The sequence below is a fragment of the Lytechinus pictus genome, chromosome 17, assembly GCF_037042905.1.
Source record: "Lytechinus pictus isolate F3 Inbred chromosome 17, Lp3.0, whole genome shotgun sequence".
NCBI classification, from domain to species: Eukaryota; Metazoa; Echinodermata; class Echinoidea; order Temnopleuroida; family Toxopneustidae; genus Lytechinus; species Lytechinus pictus.
This window is the reverse complement of record NC_087261.1, coordinates 28,240,950-28,260,019: the sequence shown is the minus strand read 5'-3', so window position 1 is coordinate 28,260,019 and position 19,070 is coordinate 28,240,950. Positions and strand designations below refer to the sequence as shown.

At 37.8% G+C, this 19,070-nt stretch overlaps 2 protein-coding genes across 7 annotated transcripts in view; one reads left to right on the top strand and one right to left on the bottom strand.

Annotated features, from left to right (window-relative positions):
* Positions 1–4,258, bottom strand: part of LOC129280764 (exportin-2-like) — a 51,660-nt gene extending 47,402 nt beyond the window's left edge. For 2 of the 6 annotated variants that reach the window (XR_010296208.1, XM_064111887.1), the window contains exon 1: positions 3,880–4,250. The gene's annotated coding sequence lies outside the window, so the exon portion shown is untranslated. Of the gene's footprint in view, positions 1–3,879 lie in introns of all 6 variants that reach the window. The other 4 variants (XR_010296206.1, XR_010296207.1, XM_064111885.1 and 1 more) reach the window with 4 other exon arrangements.
* LOC129280910 (nuclear pore complex protein Nup153-like) overlaps positions 3,874–19,070 on the top strand; it is a 40,512-nt gene continuing 25,315 nt past the window's right edge. Inside the window, exons 1-5 of the mRNA XM_064111881.1 lie at positions 3,874–4,081; positions 4,507–4,718; positions 13,368–13,857; positions 17,225–17,338; positions 18,572–18,741. Coding sequence (XP_063967951.1) covers positions 4,638–4,718; positions 13,368–13,857; positions 17,225–17,338; positions 18,572–18,741 — 855 coding nt within the window. The 5' untranslated portion in view covers positions 3,874–4,081; positions 4,507–4,637. The remainder of the gene's footprint in view (positions 4,082–4,506; positions 4,719–13,367; positions 13,858–17,224; positions 17,339–18,571; positions 18,742–19,070) is intronic.

The following is a 19,070-nucleotide window of genomic DNA, read 5'->3' as shown; positions in this document are numbered from 1 at the left end:
CTAATACGGGGAATAAACTTAAAAGGGGAAAAAACAGTGACTTACTTTGGCTGTTACGCTACTTTACTTCCGTTTTATCCGAACTTAATATATAAACATATGGCCATTGAGTCCCTGTACTATGTAGTACAGATCGAGCTAGAACTTCGGTCTCTTTATTTGGTGAGTTGGAGCCAACGGAGTTCAGCGGAACAACCAACATAACAGAGACTGAAGCTTTTGGTCTAAGACTCTAACCCAGACCAAGTTATCTAAATTCTGGCTAGAATTATATTCATCCAAATGCTGCTTGATTTGACTGACCAATCAAGAGGATTTAATTAATTCTCACAGTCCAGAGTCTACTGTATACCCAGTTGTTGCACTCGTTCATTGAACAAGGTTATGATATACCGGTAACCTTGTTCTCAGTTACATCTCCATGTGTGGCAAAATAAGGTTGACAATATTTGGCTTATTTTCCCTTTTTATTTTGGACAAATGCTTGATTTTTTTACACTGTCAGTTTCCATTACAGCTTTTCATTTTATAATTTGGATCTTAAGTAAATTTGATTTTTTTAATTATTTTTTTCTTTATTAAAAAATAGAGCTTGAAAAATGAAAATTTTCTTGCCATATTACTTTCCACCAATAGAGGGCGTACACAAAAATATGCCAAAAATTCAAGTATTTTAACACTCTGGGGCACGTTTCTCAATACCGTCATAAGTCTAACTTCTTGACTAAATCGGAGATAGTGAGCTACTTGTCCGCTAACCGTTTCACGAAGCCCTCTTTACCAAGATCGGGTACAACAACCTCACTAAATATTTATGACACCTCCGAACCTGTCTTAACTTCTTTCTTAATGATGTAGTGGCATCACGTGGGTAGACTATGACATGCGAAAGTGCCTAGAAATTTTAAAATTATAATCTTACGTAATCAATCATAGAGGTTGAAATTACATCACAAAACAAGTGGGTTAATGCATTCAATGATAATTGTAATATGTAAAGAAACTATAAAAACTGTTGGTAAACGCCACAAAACCATTCATTTTGAAATAGTAAAATGATTTAATCGATAAAGGTCAGGCCATCCATAACTGAACTCGTATTTGTTGTTTTCAGACCCCTATAACAGTTGGATGAATTCTATCTCTAATTTATGCATATAATTTGTCCAATATCGTATCTTCCGGTATCAATGATTAAAAATGTTTCGTTAAACTATATTTTGATGACGTTTGGAATCGTAAAAGTCTGTATAATTATCATCATTTTACAGAGAAAACCGTTATGGTTTACTTTCGTAAACTATTAAAATTGGGTCTCCCGGGGGTACCCATCTCAACGTCCACAAGTGATTTTTAAGTCATGAAATGAATTATTCATAATTTGATTTTCTCAGCAATTGAATGATCCAGTCTTCATGGTCTAAGTATGTATGATGCATAATTCACCTGTGCTATTATTTTCAAAAGATTTATTTCCCAATTCATCATAATATTTGCAATTTTTGTCACAATTTTTCTTTTTGAAAATTATGCTATTTTGTGACTAAGGCTACGTCTCATCTGCTCTTTTTACCGATAGTATCGATATCAAGGTATTCTAGTTAGGAAGCCTTTCGAGAAACAGGTTTAGTAAGATTGGAACTAACTCCGTGGTTGGTGGATAAAGATATGACTAACTTGTCCATGTGTTGAGAAACGGGCCCCTGGTCAACACAAAAATTATTCTAAGTTACTAATGAAAATTGAATTGCAACTGTATATAAATTAATATAATTTTGGTCACAAAAGTGATATTTTAATGATTTTTTAAAGTGTGTGCTCTATACAGCATTGGCATACCCTCTCTCTCTCTCTCTGTTTTGATCCTCCGCTCTTCGGAGATTAGCGATAAATCGCGGTCAGTCCTACCATAGTCCTACCTGTAGATTCCCCACAGGCAGGATGGTAGCAGTGAGCCAGTGAGTGGTTGTGTGTCCGGACAGGTTGTGTGTCCGGACGATCAATTTTAGAAAGTCATTTGGAAAAATGTACAAGCGAAGTTTCATCAATTTTTTTTACAAAATGTACGGAAATATTGTAGAGAACAAAATAGAAGATGATTACAACAATTGAATTCATGTTTTTAGTGTAATCCCAAGACAAAAAAGAAGGCTTCAAAAATATAAGTGTCCGGACACCCGACCCCCATCCTACAGTAAATACAAAGTACAACTACAAGATGAAAATGAATGATACAATAGATGAATGTTTGATTCAAGTAATAAACAGGAAAATAATTGTTAAATAACACAACAAGTCAACAGTGACTGTCGGTGACATACATTCAAAAGAACTTAAAGGGGAATCCAACCCAAATAAAAACTTGTATTTATAAGGAAAAGAAAAATCAGACAAGTTGAAAGGTGAAAGTTTGAACAATATTGGACAAACAACAAGAAAGTTATGAATTTTTAAAAGTCATAAATATTGGTAATCACTATACCCATGGAGACTTCAAATTGGCCGCATATGGGAAGTCATAGTGATGTAAGGCAAGGACTACTCTTCCATGTACTCCAATACATATTATGGCTAAAATGTCATTTTCCCCAAAAGTTTTATTTCAAATTATATTTTTCTTTCATGAGGACATAAAACGATATACTACTTGGGTTATATTTAGATTACTGCCCCAGGGGAATAGGGACTTAGGAGAAAACCACAAATCCCTGATAATAAAGTACCTGGCCAATGGGAAAGTTGTCCTTGCCCCTTGTCATAATTTACTTACTCAGTTGCCAATTTGAAATCTACATAGTATTAGTGATCTCAATTTTAAAGCAGCTATAACTTTCTTATCGCTTGTCCGATTTCTTTCAAACTTTCACCATTCTGTTTAATTTATTTTTCTCCTTCTCAACACAACATTTTATAGCCAAGGCTGGATTCCCCTTTAAGCTAAGGCTAAGCCTAGGCTATAAAAAATAGACCCTAAATCATTAATTTTTTTGGTTCTACTTTGAGTTTTCAATACCAAGTGTTTTTGCACTTCTGTCATTCTTGCAATTGCAGCCGGTGATCATTAAAAAAATCTTGCCACAGCCTCAGCCTATGTGTATGTCTAACGTTATGTTATGTAAATAATGTATGACGAGTATGTACTATGACTATGAGTATGAACCTCAGCAGTAGAGGCACACAGCCAATATGGGCACTCATTCAATGAACAAGGTTATGATATATGGGAGACTATCTACGACTCTAGATAATCTCCCATCATGCCCATAGCTTCTTTTCTTCTTCTTCTGTTGATTTCCTCCAGTCCTGGAGAACTGCGAGATCCAGTGGATACGCAGAAAAAATAGCATAGCCAGAGTCTTGCTTTGCAAAACAAAAGAATCAACACTGACAACAGTCAACACCAACAAAAGTGTAATTTTTTCCACCCAAAATTTTGTCTCACTGAGGTCAGAAGCCCATTTGTTTTGTGTGTGGATGACAACAAAAATCCTTATCAAAACAAAAGTAGACAGTGATTTTTTAAAGTAGACAGTGAAAAGGGGGTAATTTTTCATGAGGAATCTGCTTAATATTTATCAGTAACACTAACACATTTTTATTTGCCGCCAAGGTAAACTTTACTTTAGACTTTTAGTTTAAGTTTAACTTAAAGTTTAAGTTTAGTTTTTGAGGCAAATGTACACAAAGGAAATTGGTCTCCCAAACTGGAGATTGTCTCTGAAATTGGATACCCAAATTCTTTACAAAAGTCTCTGATATTTGAGATAATCTCTTCTCATGCCAGTCATAGGAGACAGTTTCCCATATTGGCCGTGCGCCTCTACTGCTCAGCCTCAGTGACTGACATGACACTGTCACTGACACTCCAGTCACACTCACACTCACAGAAGTCAGAAAAACACTCAGCTCAGCTAGCGGCTCCGAGTCCGACTGGTAGCTGCTGGCCTAATACTATTCTAGAGACTCCTCAGTTCAACTCACTCAAGAACTGGATCTCTCGTCAGGAAGAGGAAGAGCTAATCTAGATTCAACAAGAGCTTGAACGTTAATCTGTCTTGCAGCGGCAGCTACAGGCCAGGAGGTCGGTCAGCTTCAGCGGCGGTATACAGCCAGTGCGCCGGGCAGCGATGGGGTACCGTAGTAGTACGCTGCAGATCCGATACGTTCATTCATTCACCAACGTCTCGCCTATACGTAGACCTACGTAACATGCACGAGCACTGCACTGCACGCGCGCGCGCTAACATTTCAAAATGGCGAAATAAAAAAGTACCCTCTAAAATAATTTGTTTATAAATGAGTTTTAAATTAACTTTTTGAAAAATTAAAAAATTATTTAAAAGTAATTCAATAATAATTTTAAACTAATCGATGCATCCAGCTTAATTTCGATTCGATTTGACTCCTAAAAATCGACGTTTACCGAGTGACAAAAGACATGTAATATAAAAGGGGAAAAGTGCAGAAAATCACGTGACATTTAACCAATCAACTTCTTTGAAAAAGGCCGCCATCTTGACTCATCTACTGTGAAATTCAATGGAAACACTACGAGCTATTTCTTAATTTCGAAGATTATCAACTTATTCTAACCCTTGTGAAGGTTGCTGTGGCGGTCAGTTCATATTCAACTAGCCATGGCAACCCCGTCTGGTGGTAAATTTCGCCCGAAACGATCTCACTACTCGCGTAAACCATACGAACGTCCAAAACCGAAGGTGAGTATGAATGATCACACACGCGCAGTCGTGCCAAACTGCCATTGCTAACCGTATTGAAAATACATGTCGATCCGACGTGCATGACGTACATGCACGTACATGTAGAAACCAATGTGTCCATGCGATGTGTGCCGCTGCGTGTGTGTAATGTATGTGAATGAATGGACAGGTTGATTTTCAAATTAAGTTAAAGAAAATGAGGGGTGTTGATAGATAAGCTTACTTTTGTCCTTTTTTTATTTGACCTACCGTACATGATGATGTAAGGACCAGTGAATCTGTTCGAGAATGATTGAGAAATTTTTTTCCAAAAAAAGACCAAATTGTCAAAAAAAACTATGGGATACAACTTAATTTCCAACATTTCTACGCTATCGATTTCATTTTTAAACAAGAATTCATCAAAAAAATGAGCAAAATATTATGAAAAGATGGACGAGACTCGCCCGATGTTTACGCCGCCATCTAATGTTTTTCCCAACTGTTACGGACTGCGTCGGTGTGCGGCCGTTCGGCAGGCTCAGCAATACACCACTGAAATCACCAACACACTCTAGACATTTACACTACACATTCACTAACTCTCACACTACAAAATCATCCTGCTACTTGGGCAAAATCTCAAATAAAAAGTGAAATTTTCTTACCTAAATCACCATATCTCGCGTCAAAATATCACCATCGGTACTTCTTAACTAATCGTCAGTAGAGGCGCACGGCCAATATTGGAGACTGTCTCCAATGTGGGAGATTATCTCCAATATCCAGTAGAGGCGCATGGCCAATATTGGAGACTGTCTCCAATGTGGGAGATTATCTCCAATATCAGAGACTTTTGTAAAGAATTTGGGTATCCAATTTCAGAGACAGTCTCCAGTTTTGGAGTCCAATTTCCTTTGTTTACATTTGCTGCAAAAGGATTACCTTGGCGGCAAATAAAAATGTGATAAGCAGATTCCTCATGAAAAATTACCCCTTTTCACCGTCTGCTTTAAAAATTCACCGTCTACTTTTATTTTGATAAGGAATTTTGTTGTCAATCACACACAAAACAAATGGGCTTCTGACCTCAGTGAGACAAAATTTTGGATGGAAAAAATCATACTTTTGTTGGTGTTGTTTCTTTTGTCCTTTTGCAAAGCAAGTCTCCAATGTGGGAGATTGTCTCCCCTATTGGAGAGAGTCTCCCATATTGGCCGTGCGCCTCTACTGATATCAGAGACTTTTGTAAAGAATTTGGGTATCCAATTTCAGAGACAGTCTCCAGTTTTGGAGACCAATTTCCTTTGTTTACATTTGCTGCAAAAGGATTACCTTGGCGACAAATTAAAATGTGATAAGCAGATTCCTCATGAAAAATTACCCCTTTTCACCGTCTACTCTTGTTTTGATAAGGATTTTTGTTGTAAATCACACACAAAACAAATGGGCTTCTGACCTCAGTGTAGTGTAGCTTAGTCGGTTAGAGCGCCTGTTCCGGAAAAGATCGTAGATCTCAACGTGCGTGGGTTCGAGTCCCGCAGCATGCCGGAAGACGTCTAACAAAAAAACTGATGCTAGCGTTGTGTGTTAACGTGCCTCACCGCTGTGTTCAGTGCGGGTGTGAATGCAGTTGGAAAACACTCCGTCCATCGGAAAGGACGCAAATGTTGGTCCCGTGTATAGGAGAGTCACAACCTATGCACGTTAAAACCAATACTAGGGTGGACAAATTGAAATCCTAAAATTTTTATTTGAACGTCTTCACATTTTTATTTACAATGACATGAAAGAGAAAACAAAATCAAAGCAAACATACCAACTCCCAGTTCCAAAGGTTTCCAAAAAGTGAAGATATTAAGTGTCAAACTATGGCCTTTGTGAGACCAGAAAGGGACAGAGATAACCGATTCAGCCCCCTAACTTCCCCGAAGCTAGTTGTCACGTAAAATGGTCGATGAATAGCTAGTTTCGAACGACCTCCTTAAATTAATATTCAATTTTAAATTTGCCGCTGCAGCCCGGCTCGTAGTCTGTGGTAGCTTGTGCACGAGACGTTATTTACGAAAAATGCATTCTAAAAAGTAAAACTCTCCCCATAAATAGAAATTTACGATTTTCTTTAAAAATAAACGTTGATTCATATTTCATACCTATAAATGATGATCATTTGACATATTCGACTTCTAGATCATGTTTTTGGTGGAAGTTATTTCCATCTTTTCTTCTCCGTCAGAACTCCGAACGTAGTCACGGTCTTGCCATGCCCAGCGCACCCGGTACTGATGCACTGCGTATACGGTACTAGACCGGCCGCAGCTAGCTAGCTTCCCAGGCATAAATGCACAGTCATGACATGCCGTTGCCAATTTTAAGATATATTATAATTTACGTTTTTAAATGTTGTTTTATTTTTGTTTGTTTGTTTACGATCATGTCTAATTATGTAAATATTGTGTGTGATTTCCTGTAATTAAAAACATAGGCCTTATTAAAAAAAAAAAAAAAAAAAAATATATATATATATTTAAACGTAATAATAGTACTCACCTAAACTAAAAACACCTCACATGTGCCTGTGATGCACCCCGGCCATTGTCTGTACCAATCTATTTCTATGATTATTTTTTCGAAATTACCGAAGAACACGAAAATATGTACGTCCATAAATATTTCTTTTAGGTATGGAATATTATTACAACGAGCAAATGTTGTTACCAGACTTAGAAAAAATTCAGAAGTGGTAAATATTGTCCCATAAATGCATTTTTTTTTTAATACGAGGTTTAGAGGAGCGTATCTGTGAAGATCCATGGTGAAAAAGGCAGGACAAGCTGAAACTTGTTTTCATGAAACTTGTTTTCATTGTCGATTAAAGTTAGAAAGTTAATTTATTAATGGGGGTGACTTGAACACATCGGTAAAAGTATCAGTAGAAACAAACATAATTTACCTCTATATCATAAACATTAATTTTACCTCTAAATCATAAACATCCATAACAATATAGCACTGTATCAAACATATCAATTATTTCAGTTTTATGCTTAGAATAATCTTTTATGTTTGAGTGGAATTTCCCCATTTACAAGTTCAAGTTACTCTGTGCCCTTTGGTTCATGTCATGAAACCCGTTCTTATTTTCATTTCATTCATCAAATCAAATACGATACGGTGCAGTGCAACACGTGCAACAATGCCTGCTGTGGCGTATTGCAAAGATATCAATGTCTTTATGACATTAAAGGCATATTGTTTTGTTTATCATATCAACTGCAGCAGTTTTTGTCTCCACGAAGACATATATTTATTATTTTACTCCAACGAGGAAGCTGCCCAGGTGGAGTGGTGGAGCTGGTGCAAATTCATAACAGAGGATACGCCAAAATTTGCATACCTCTAGGTAACTATTTACACCCCCCCCCCCCCAAAAAAAAAAAAAAAAATAGAAAATAAAATAAAAAAAATGAGTCAAGCAGAGTAAAAGCAACAGTGGAAAATCTTTGATAAAGGCAAGTAGAAAAAGTAATAAAAACAGGTCTAAACAAATAACAATTATATCTATTTTTTTTTAGAGCTAAATTATAAAAATAACTTTTTAGTTTAAATAACAGTTTCATTGTATTATCAGCAATTTAATCCCAGATATTCCCCCCCCCCCTATCTCTCTCACGCTCTCTCATCCTCTCTGAATTTTATTTCTTCAAATAGAATGTTGAAGCCCATCGATCAAGCTTTGAATTTCTGCGTCAATCAGGGGAATTCCCTGTGTCTCTTGACAGGCTTGGGGTCGAACATGTGCCATTTGATCTCTCGCATGCGGTCTTTCCATTCAAGTTGTGGAAAATTCCATTCATAAATAATTTAGACTAATATCCAGTCTTTTATTTTTTTTCATTCGATTGATTTTCCTCACTTTACATGGCAGCGACTGTATTTCTCTTAATATTTTCAAAAAAAGGACTGTTTTTTAGACTAGACGTAAAAGTCAAGCGTCGCGCCACGCTACCGATTCATCAATATTCATGAGGAATCGTAACCACGTGATCGAAAAGATCGTCGGAAACGTGAATATTCAACAGCACTGGATGACGTCATTTTTAGTTTTTTGCTTGGGAATCCAAAACCCTGATAGGTATTGGCATGAAACCAACAGGAATAACACTAGAATACGATTTTCTAACGACCATATAATGTGCAGCTCAAAAAATGCACGGGATCATATTTTTTTTTAGTTTTTTCATCATTATTTCTGGATTGAGGGGGCGGGGCCTATGTACTTTTGACATCAGAATCTCTATCAAAAGTTCTTTCGCTGAAGTTAGCCCACATTTTTCATAGACTTACCAGTTGCCAATCCCAAGCAATTTAATGATCAAAATGTGGAAAAACACGGTCACTTCCGCATTGGTCTCGCCGTGCGTTTAGAGAGAAAACTCGGGAGGAATTGGGTACAAAATCCACTGAAATCTTCGGCATCGGCCAGTTTTTAGATAACGAACGATAATAGTAGGGACAAGTATAGTATTTGTGAGTATGAGTGTTGTTTTTATCTTGAAGATGTTAAGATTTATATTTTTAAAAGATTTTTTATTGTATTTATCGTGTTTTCATTTTGCATCAACATTGGCAAAGATACTTTGACATCGGGACCATTTCCGAGCTGCGGCTTCCTCGCAGGCAGTGTCGCGGGTTCCAGGATGCTCGTTGTCCTCCCTACCAATACACTATTCGTCAAAGAGTAGGGTGTTCACCCGGTGTATTGCACCTGCCGGTCCCCGGTACTACAATACTGCAACAATCTTCAGGATTGAAGGAGGCAGTGTAGCTTGAAGAAGAAGAAGAAGACAAAATTTTGGGTGGAAAAAATCATGCTTTTGTTGGTGTTGTTTCTTTTGTCCTTTTGCAAAGCAAGTCTCCAATTTGGGAGATTGTCTCCCCTATTGGAGAGAGTCTCCCATATTGGCCGTGCGCCTCTACTGATTGTAGTTAAAAAACAATGGGTCCAAGAGAGTGGATTTTTCATGGTTTTCCTGATCATGCTGATGTTCATGGATTTTGGAAAGATGTCCTTGTGAAAAAATTGCACATTCGCGAGCCGATGTCAGCAGCCATTTTTTTCCGGAAGTCAATGCTATGATCGAAGAAATGATAAAAAACGTGAAAAATATGACAACACCACCTCAAAATGTAGTGCCCTAAGTGCGGCCGTTGCGTGTACGCTCGCGATTTTCTCATGCGTTTGCAATGGAACTGCGCACTTAGCAGCGTTCGCGCGCCGTTTAGAGGCGAATTGCAGCTGCCTCACCGAGCTCGCTTGAGCGCCATGGAAATTGTACATAGCACAGTGCACCGGAGACAGGGCGGCCGTAGCCAGGAGGCTCCTAGAGAGCAAAAATCATTTACTTACGTATTAGGCCTGGGACGAATGTCAATTTTACCATTCGATTATTTCCTGAAAAAAACAATCGAATCATTTGATTGTTCGTTATAAATGAAAGTAAGCCCCTTCACTTTGATTTCTATTTCAAAAGAAACTCTATGAAATGAGATTAAAACTTTCACTTTTAATTGTTCCAATGAAAAATCTTTTCTAAATCAATGCTTGTATTATGCATCCCAAGTGCAACACCCCTGCATATGAATGAATCAGCCTACAGTCTTAGGTCCAAGTTACGTCTCTGTAAATATCATCGGTAATATCATTTTTAAACCTGTATTAAGAAATAAAAAGCAATTGTTTTCATTTTTATCTTGTCATTTTGTTACTATTACTTGAGTATTCGAGTCATCCCAAGTGTCTAATCGGGGTCTGCCAAATAGTCAATTAGTTAAAATTTTGCTAATCGATTAGTGATCGGCGGCAAGCCATTCAAACCATTTGATCAATCTATGTTTACTCCCAGGCCTATATAACGTATGCTTACTCTCAACAGAGCGCGAGCCAGGGATTCCTCCCATTCATCTGCGTGTACCGCCAAAAAACCTGAAACTTTCGCCCCCAAGATTTCTACTTCTAAAAGATCTAGCCCTAAATCATGTAGATGTGATACTACTTCATTTCCGACATTTCTACGATATTGATTTCATTATAAAGCGAGAATTCATTAAAAAAACGAGAAAAATGTTATGAAAAGACGGGGAAAACTTGCCACCGTGTTTACGTCGCCATCTTGATTTCATTGTCTTTCGCTTGGCGACAGCACGCAAATCGCGCGAGCACATGTTCATCTTTGCTGATTGCCTGCAGTGACTCTGTTTGAGTATATGAAGGCCTACATGTATGATCATGCTTAATTTGTCATACTTGGGTCCACCATGGACACTCATGGAATAGTTAAAGGTCAAGTCCACCCCAGAAAATGTTGATTTGAGAAAAATCAAACCAGCAAAATGCTGAAAATTTCATTAAAATCGGATGTAAAATAAGACACTTTAAAGTTATGCATATTTTTCACAAAACAGTGATATGCAAACCTCAAATGAGAGAGTTGATGATGTCCTTCACTCACTCTTGTTTTTTATTGTTTGAATTATACAATATTTCATTTTTTTTAGATTTGACAATAAGGACCAGCCTGTCTGAATCATATAGTATTAATACTACTATATGTTTAATTAAACAATGCTCATTCCATATGTTCGGGAAGAGTAAAACGTTGTTTCACTTGACAATGAGGAGAAAAATAGAATATTCCCTATTTCATATAATAAAATACAAAAGAAATAGTGAGTGAATGTCTTCATCAGTCTCCTCATTTGCATACCCACTAGGATGTGCATATAACTGTTTTGGGAAATTAAGCAAAACTTTAAAATGTCATAACTTTCTTATTTTACATCTGATTTTGATGAAATTTTCAGTGTTATGCTTGGTGGATTTTTCTCTTTTTATTCAAATCAACTTTTTGTTGGGGTGGACTTGTCCTTTAATGAATTCACTAACATGTGACCGTAATTGTGCTCTGAATAACATTCTCTTCATATTTTTCTACTTTCATCCTACCGTGTTACGCCGTCAATTATGCCATGAGGTGAAAGCAGTTCGTGATTAGTAGGGACAGTGATTTTCGGCGATTGCGGAATTCACGGAAATAGCCTTTTGAAACGGAAAGTGGCATTTCAAACGGAAAATCACGGAGAACATATTTTTCCTCAGAATACACAGAACAGCAACAGAAATTACTCCAAAATCTCAACAAAATACGAGTATTAAATGGCCACAAAACACGATCTCACTTCACTACAATCATCATAACCCACACATCGTGACTGCTCTTGACTCCATGACACTTGATCGCGATACCCTTCGCCCCGCCCGACCCTTGGCCGGCAGCGGGGTCGGCCGTATCTAAAACATTCACATGCACACATCGTTTGATTTTAACAACACGGTCGTGTGTTGCTGCCCTCTACATTTGAAGACGTAACAGCACGATCTTGGTCTTGAAATCCAAAATGGCGGATAGACCAGAATCGTTGACTGCTCAAAACGATGTCCAAAAATTATCGATAAAATTTCATTCAACTGTAAAATAGTGCTAATAATGTGAAAGGTGAGGATGTATTCATGTTAAATGTATTTGTCAAAATATATTGTGTACCCGCAAAGATCTGATTACAGCGGATTCTACCGCGTTGTTGGTACAGTGGCAGATCCAAATTTTGACCAGCGCGAGTGTTGTGATATTGCTACTGAATGTGTAAACGGATTTGTCACTTTTACATGTACACAAAGTCTATGGGGAAACAGAATTTTCGTTCTCTGACATGCTGAAACGGAATTTAAGATTTTCTTAAACGGAAAAGGCAATTTTTTTAAACAGAAAATCACTGTCCCTAGATTAGACATTGATATTGCACAAACTATATGCGCAGAAGATGATAAATCACCTGAATACTGGAAAATCAAGTTCTGGGGAGCGTTTCATCAATATTTTTATCCGACAAGTTGTCAGATCTGACATCTTTCCCTGATTTTGATTGGCCGAGAGGCACTGTTCCCATGGTAACTGTCGGATAAAATGGGACTTGTCGGATAAAACGTCCGACAAGTCCTTTCATGAAACGCCCCCCCCCCCCCCCCCCCAGTTTACCTTTGGCAATCTTACAGTAGTTCCATGTGTTTTATGAGGGGAAATGCATATATATTTTAAGATAGAGGCAATATTGTGATTGATTGCATATTATTCATATTCCCATTTTTCCAATTTTCCTCCTAAATATTCCATGGCTCATATCCTGTAGAGAGCTTTTCACTCTTAATTTTATTGAGGTCAATACATGTATGTGCGTTCAGAAGTGTGCAGATCAAATAATAACATGTTTTATGTCACAAAATCGTCTGCTTCTTAATTTTGCTGCTTCAAATCTAAAGCATGTTTGTTGAAAAGCATTTTCTAACACAGGGCATCAGCCAACTAAACCAAAACCAGGAAAGCTGTGCCTTTGTAAATAATCAGATACGCCTTGGTAGTCGCTATTGTCCAAACACCTGTATATTCTCATTATTAAGATAAGGCGGCGGATCTCGTTCGATCAAAGAAACGATAACGTTGAATGTCTATCTCTAATAGGTCCATGGTTCCACACATCAAATTAATGGCATCTTAAGTTATAACTACATGTAAGTGTCCTTTTTTTCTCTCCCACTCTGCATCTCTGCAGTCTCTTTTAGCTCGCGTCTCGGATTCAGTCAAGGACTTCATCACACCATCCTGGCTGAATAATCTCTGGAACAATCCCAATGACGATGATGGGGAAGGCAGCTCGCGTTCCTCGACCCCAGAGCTGCCCGCCCAGCCAGACGGACCAGCCTCAGGCACCCCGAACTTCATGCCTTCTGCGGTGGCAACAAGCACCCCAGACATCAATCTCAATCTTCGAACTGGTAAAGAGGCTCTAAGCGAACCTGGGCCACCTAGTATGGAGACCACTCCCATAGTGCAATTTGAAGAGGATGTTGTAAAGGACGGCGGTAGAACTGTCAGGAATGAGGACGATGATGTGGTCATTATTGAAGAGGAGCAACCCAGTACCAGTACAGGAATCAGACATACTCCCCTGCCGTTCAGGAACTATGCGAATCCTATAGGTACGTCAACACCGAACGACGACATGCAGTTGTTGGGCGGAAGGAAGCAAGCCGTTGACAAAGGTAACCCTCAGGAACATTTGAAATCCCTTTTATGTACTTAATAATTTCCAACTTTCCAAACATTTAACTTTTTGTACCTGTCAAAAACTTTTGAAGCATCATTGTAGCATTACACTGTGCGCTGCCTGCACCTGCGCGCGATGACGACCCCGAAGTTAGGAATCGGCCTGTCCGCTGCAACCGATAGATGGCGCACCGTATCGTGACTTGTGAGTCCACCGTATTGGAGAAAACTATTATTTTGCAGCCTGAATAATTTCACATGAATTAATGGACCTGTTCAGACGTCAGTCTGAAAGCACATACATGTATGAAGAAGTGTGATTTCATACAGTTGTGTTTTTTATGATTGCACTAGTTATATCCGTATATGAATGAGATTATTACATATATGCTGTGGATTAGTCTCCAGACTTTGAAACAGAGGGTCGTGGGTTCAAATCCCAGCCATGGCGTAATTTCCTTCAGCAAGGAATTCATTCACAGTGTGCTGCACAGCCTGCACTCGACCCAGGTGAGGTAAATGGGTACCGGCAGGAAGTAATTCCTCAAAAAGCTGTGTGCACCTGAATAGGTAGCCCAGCTTAGCCGGGTAATAATAATAGCAGAGCCCGCTGGGAGAACAGTTTTCGGAACTGAAGTGGCTACCCTGGGTAAATATACCGTTAGTATTATTATTATTATGGTATCTAACCTCACTGATGTTCCATCTTCCCAAGACCCCTCTCATTACAATCAGGAAACCAAAATATAGGCCCACTTCGATGATAACGCACTGATTCACCACTCAGTACATTCATATCGAAATACCACATAGCAAAACAATTACTTTTGCTCTCAAAAACATTTGTTTCTCTAAACAAATAGAAGTCATAGCCTTATTTATTCTCTGTTTTACTAAACTCAAAAGGTATATTTTAAGGCGAGCAATATTTATAATACACAGTCAACGAGAGACCACACAAAGAGTTTGTCAGTTCGCTCCCCCATTGAATGATGTTTGGTAGTTTTGATGTGGGGATTTTCAACCATACAGGAGAATGATATCTAACAATATTTGAAGGCAAATATTTTATTAGCAAACAAATGATCTCTGCCACATACAAGTCAAAGATCACTTGAATCCAAGGGGATTAGCGAAGTCCTTGGGAGTTCGAACTCTTGCACTAATCCCCATTTCCTGCTCATGGTTTTGTTGCGAGTACTTGAGACAGTACAGAAGCAAGTGTAACTTAGTTGAATATGCATTTCAAATTTCTGGTATATGATTAGTGTACCCTCATTTTAGTTTAACCCTATCTTAACTGGGCAATTTCAGACCAACATATACTGGGGGGGGGGGGTCAATATGACCCCCCACCCCCCCCCCCCCCCCCCCCCCGCTCAGATCTTGGCAGTAAATTGCTCGATCGCCATGAAAATTAGCACGCGAGTAGAGCCGGATGTTAACTATAAAGACTATAGTAAAAAAAAGCGTATGAAATATGCTCTAATTTTAATTTTTATATGTTTTGCCTTTAACTCACTTTATATAGCTAGTAGAATGCTAATTATCGGTGAACAAATCAATTTTTACATTTCTAGCAAAAATCCACCAAAAAATACAGAAAATTTATTTCCTATGAATCTTTTTTTTTTTTTTTTACGTATTTCTTTGTTTTTTCAAACCTTTGATTTATATTGATTTTTTTCGATGAACTTTGTCAGTGACCCTTTTGCGATCATAAATAACATAATTAAATCCATCTTAACCTACAAAAGTAAAAATAATCATACATTTATGAATTTGGGTAGAAAAACACAGCTTGCATTGACTTTGTACAATTCACGTTTTTGAGCACTTTTTTGACCGACATGCGCTTACAAAATATTGCGTAATTTTGGTACCCGGGCGTCGCAAATTTGGTCTCAAAAGATGCGCAAGACTTGAAAGTAAAAAGTCAGCGTAAAATTTTGCACGGCGCCGTAGCGGCAAAATTTATCGAGGGGGGGTCAAATTGACCCCTCCCCATTTAATAAGGGTTAAAGGAGAATGAAATCTTTTGAACAAGATAGCTTGTGTGAAAACAGAAAAATCAAAGAAACAGATCAACGAAAGTTTGAGAAAAATCGGACAAATAATGAGAAAGTTATGAGCATTTGAATATTGCAATCACTAATGCTATGGAGATCCTTCACATTGGCAATGCGACAAAGATGTGTGATGTCACTTGTGAACAACTCTCCCCATTAATTTAGCATATATTTTACTTAAACTGCCTCTTTTTTCACATCTATCAGTAGAGCATATATTTTTTCTATACAGGCCTCTACAAATTTTTTTTCATCACTTGCCCTGTCAGGCAAGTGATAAAAAAATTTGCTTGCCCGATTTTTTTTCAAAATTTCAAAAATTATTTTGCTCTTATTTGTCTTAATTCTTTTCTGTCCTGGTTGAACTTGATTTACTGGCGCTGGCCTCGGCAGTTCTTTTTCTTGACTCTTGTTCTGTAATTTTACTGTAATATTGTTTTCATTTTTAAAACAACCACTTGCCCGATCGGGCAATTGACTTTGAGAAATGCTTGCCCGCACGTCATTTTTACTTGCCCCGGGCAAGCGGTTTTGTCGCGCCCTGCTATAGGAGGGCATGTAATACAGATTTTTAAAGAATACATCATGAATAAAGAGTTCGTATCACCATAAGAATAAGCAAAAAGAGACATTTTGGGGTTATTTTATAGTCCATCAAAGGGAAAGTTGTTCACTTGTGACATGACACATCCTTGTCGCATTGCCAATGGGAGGATCTCCATAGCATTATTGATTGCAATATTCAAATGCTCATAACTCTCATTATTTGTCCGATTTTTCTCAAACTTTCTTTGTTCTTATCCTTTGATTTTTCTGTTTCGACACAAGCTACTTGTTCCAAAGGTTTTATTCCCCGCTCTTATCCCTGACCCTTTAAAAATATCATATTTGTAACCCTTGTATTTTCCACTGTAAATTCTCATATAAATATACATTTGTTCATGTATTGAAATGGTCACTTCCGAACATGTGATATTTTTTTCTTGTAATCACATTTAGTTTTTATGTTCATTTTATGTTTTATTATAAATCATCAGTAATTACAATATTTTCAACAGATTGACCTGATTACAATGTACTGTAAAAACTAAAACTTGATTTTAATTTTTCTGAACCTGTTTTTCTCGTTAACTGTCTTCCTTTCTCACTCTCTCCCCCTCTCTCTCTCTGTCATTCTATCTGTGTCTCTCTGTTCTCCCATTACCCTGCCATTCTCCCTCATTCCCATTTCCCTATCTTCCTCCCGTCTCTCTTCCTTTCTTGTCCCTCATCTCTTCCTCGATCCGTCATCCAGACGATGCTTCTGATACATCAGTGTCGACGAGTGGCTGCTCTTCCCTGGTACCCCACGTAGACAGGGTCGATCACAAGGAGAAGTTATCCAAGAAGAATCTGGATCGGTTATCAGGTGGGAAGCTCTGTTCTATCACTTTCAGGAGGGGGGGGGGCTTTGCATGAAGAGTTTTGTCAGTGATTTTCACTGTCTAGTTTGCTCTCAGCCAATCAGGTGCAAGCATTTTCACAGTCATCACTGGAAATCACTGACAAAAAAAAATGGTGAAACACACCCCATTGCTGAAAGGTGCAGGGTCAATATCTTTACAAAAAAAATCAAGGGATATGTATGTATTTTGTTTTGATATTCAGCTTAATTCCAGCTTATTTCTGGCTTTCCTTTGTACAAAAAAGTATGGGAGCTCTTTATATTTCAGACTTTCAACACTCTTCAGCCTTTTTCATATACCACTCACACCCCTGGTTTTAATTTTTTGTCACTATAATGTACCGGTATTCAAATATTTGTAAATAAGTGAGTAAAAAAAAAAAAGTTATGGAGATAGAGACTTAACAGGACTAAAACACATCAATTATTGGATTTGTTCTCGACTCGGCATGGAAATAACTAAGCAAAATTGCTTTGTGTATGATTTTAATATCAATTGTCAAGTTATCGATTTGTCAATTTATTTGTAATGTATTAAAATTGATTTTGGCTACCAGTAGGTTGCTGACCAATTTTCTTAGACATACTGTACATTCTTGATCCATATGTTTTTCCTCTGTGGACTTAAAAGAGCCAAGTATTACATTTGATACCATAATGCAGACCTGCCAACCAGTACGTTTTAGCCGTATTAAGTACGTTTTTGCAACCAAAATACGGCAGTACGTTTTTTCTTTTCTTTGAAAAATACGTTTTTTGTAAAAAAAAATAAAAATAAATAATAATAATCTCTATATGTCTCTATTTCATAAAACGTGCACAAATATGGTTATTAGATCAATGTAATTTCAGGTAACTTTGTTTTTTTTTTTAATCATTTTGTTCAAACCAGGGTGAAGATATACACATGTTTTAATGTTTTTTTTTTCATCTGCAAGAGCAGTGCGCATTTTAGCTTGCATGCAGCTTGAGCACCGCGATGAGCGAGTGCGCCAAGCATTTTATTATGAAATACACTTTTTTGGGGGGAAATACATTTTTTTAATCACAGAATACAGTTTTCATTCCCAGAGGTTGGCAGGTCTGCATAATGGGCCTATGCTTTTTTTAAAGAGCTATGGGTTATGGTAACTTCAATATGCTATTTTTGTTTTTGTTTTTGCTGACTTTAATTTTCCCCTGCCACCAATCTTGCAGAAATGGGGCATTCCAACTCTCTTGCCAAAAGCAGTCTCTGGACGGATCTGTCCAGTGCCGGCCCCTCTTCTGCTGGTGCTGCCGGCCTGTCATCGTCGAGGCCTCAGCCATCCATAAGCAGTGCCAAGAGGCCATCCTTCAATAGCTCATACTTCGGCTCTCCCAAACTGGTCAGTAACAATTTTTTTTTTTAAATAGTGATAATAAAACTATAGAATCCCAAAAATATGTCAAAAGGATTTCTACTGCGCTTTATAAAACTCCTGTTCTTGTTATTGTGATTTGCAAAGTTTTGATTTGAAGTTGTTTACAGATTAAGCTTTCCTGACTAACAGTGATAAGCTATTGCACTTTTCAGTCTAATGTCTGAATTCAGACTTGCACAACATATTTTTGCCCATTAGAAAAGGGTAATTCTAGATGATTTTCAGATTTTTTAACAAGCATAGGTGGCATGCCTGAATATGCCTTTCAATTCACCTTATTCGATCGGGATTAG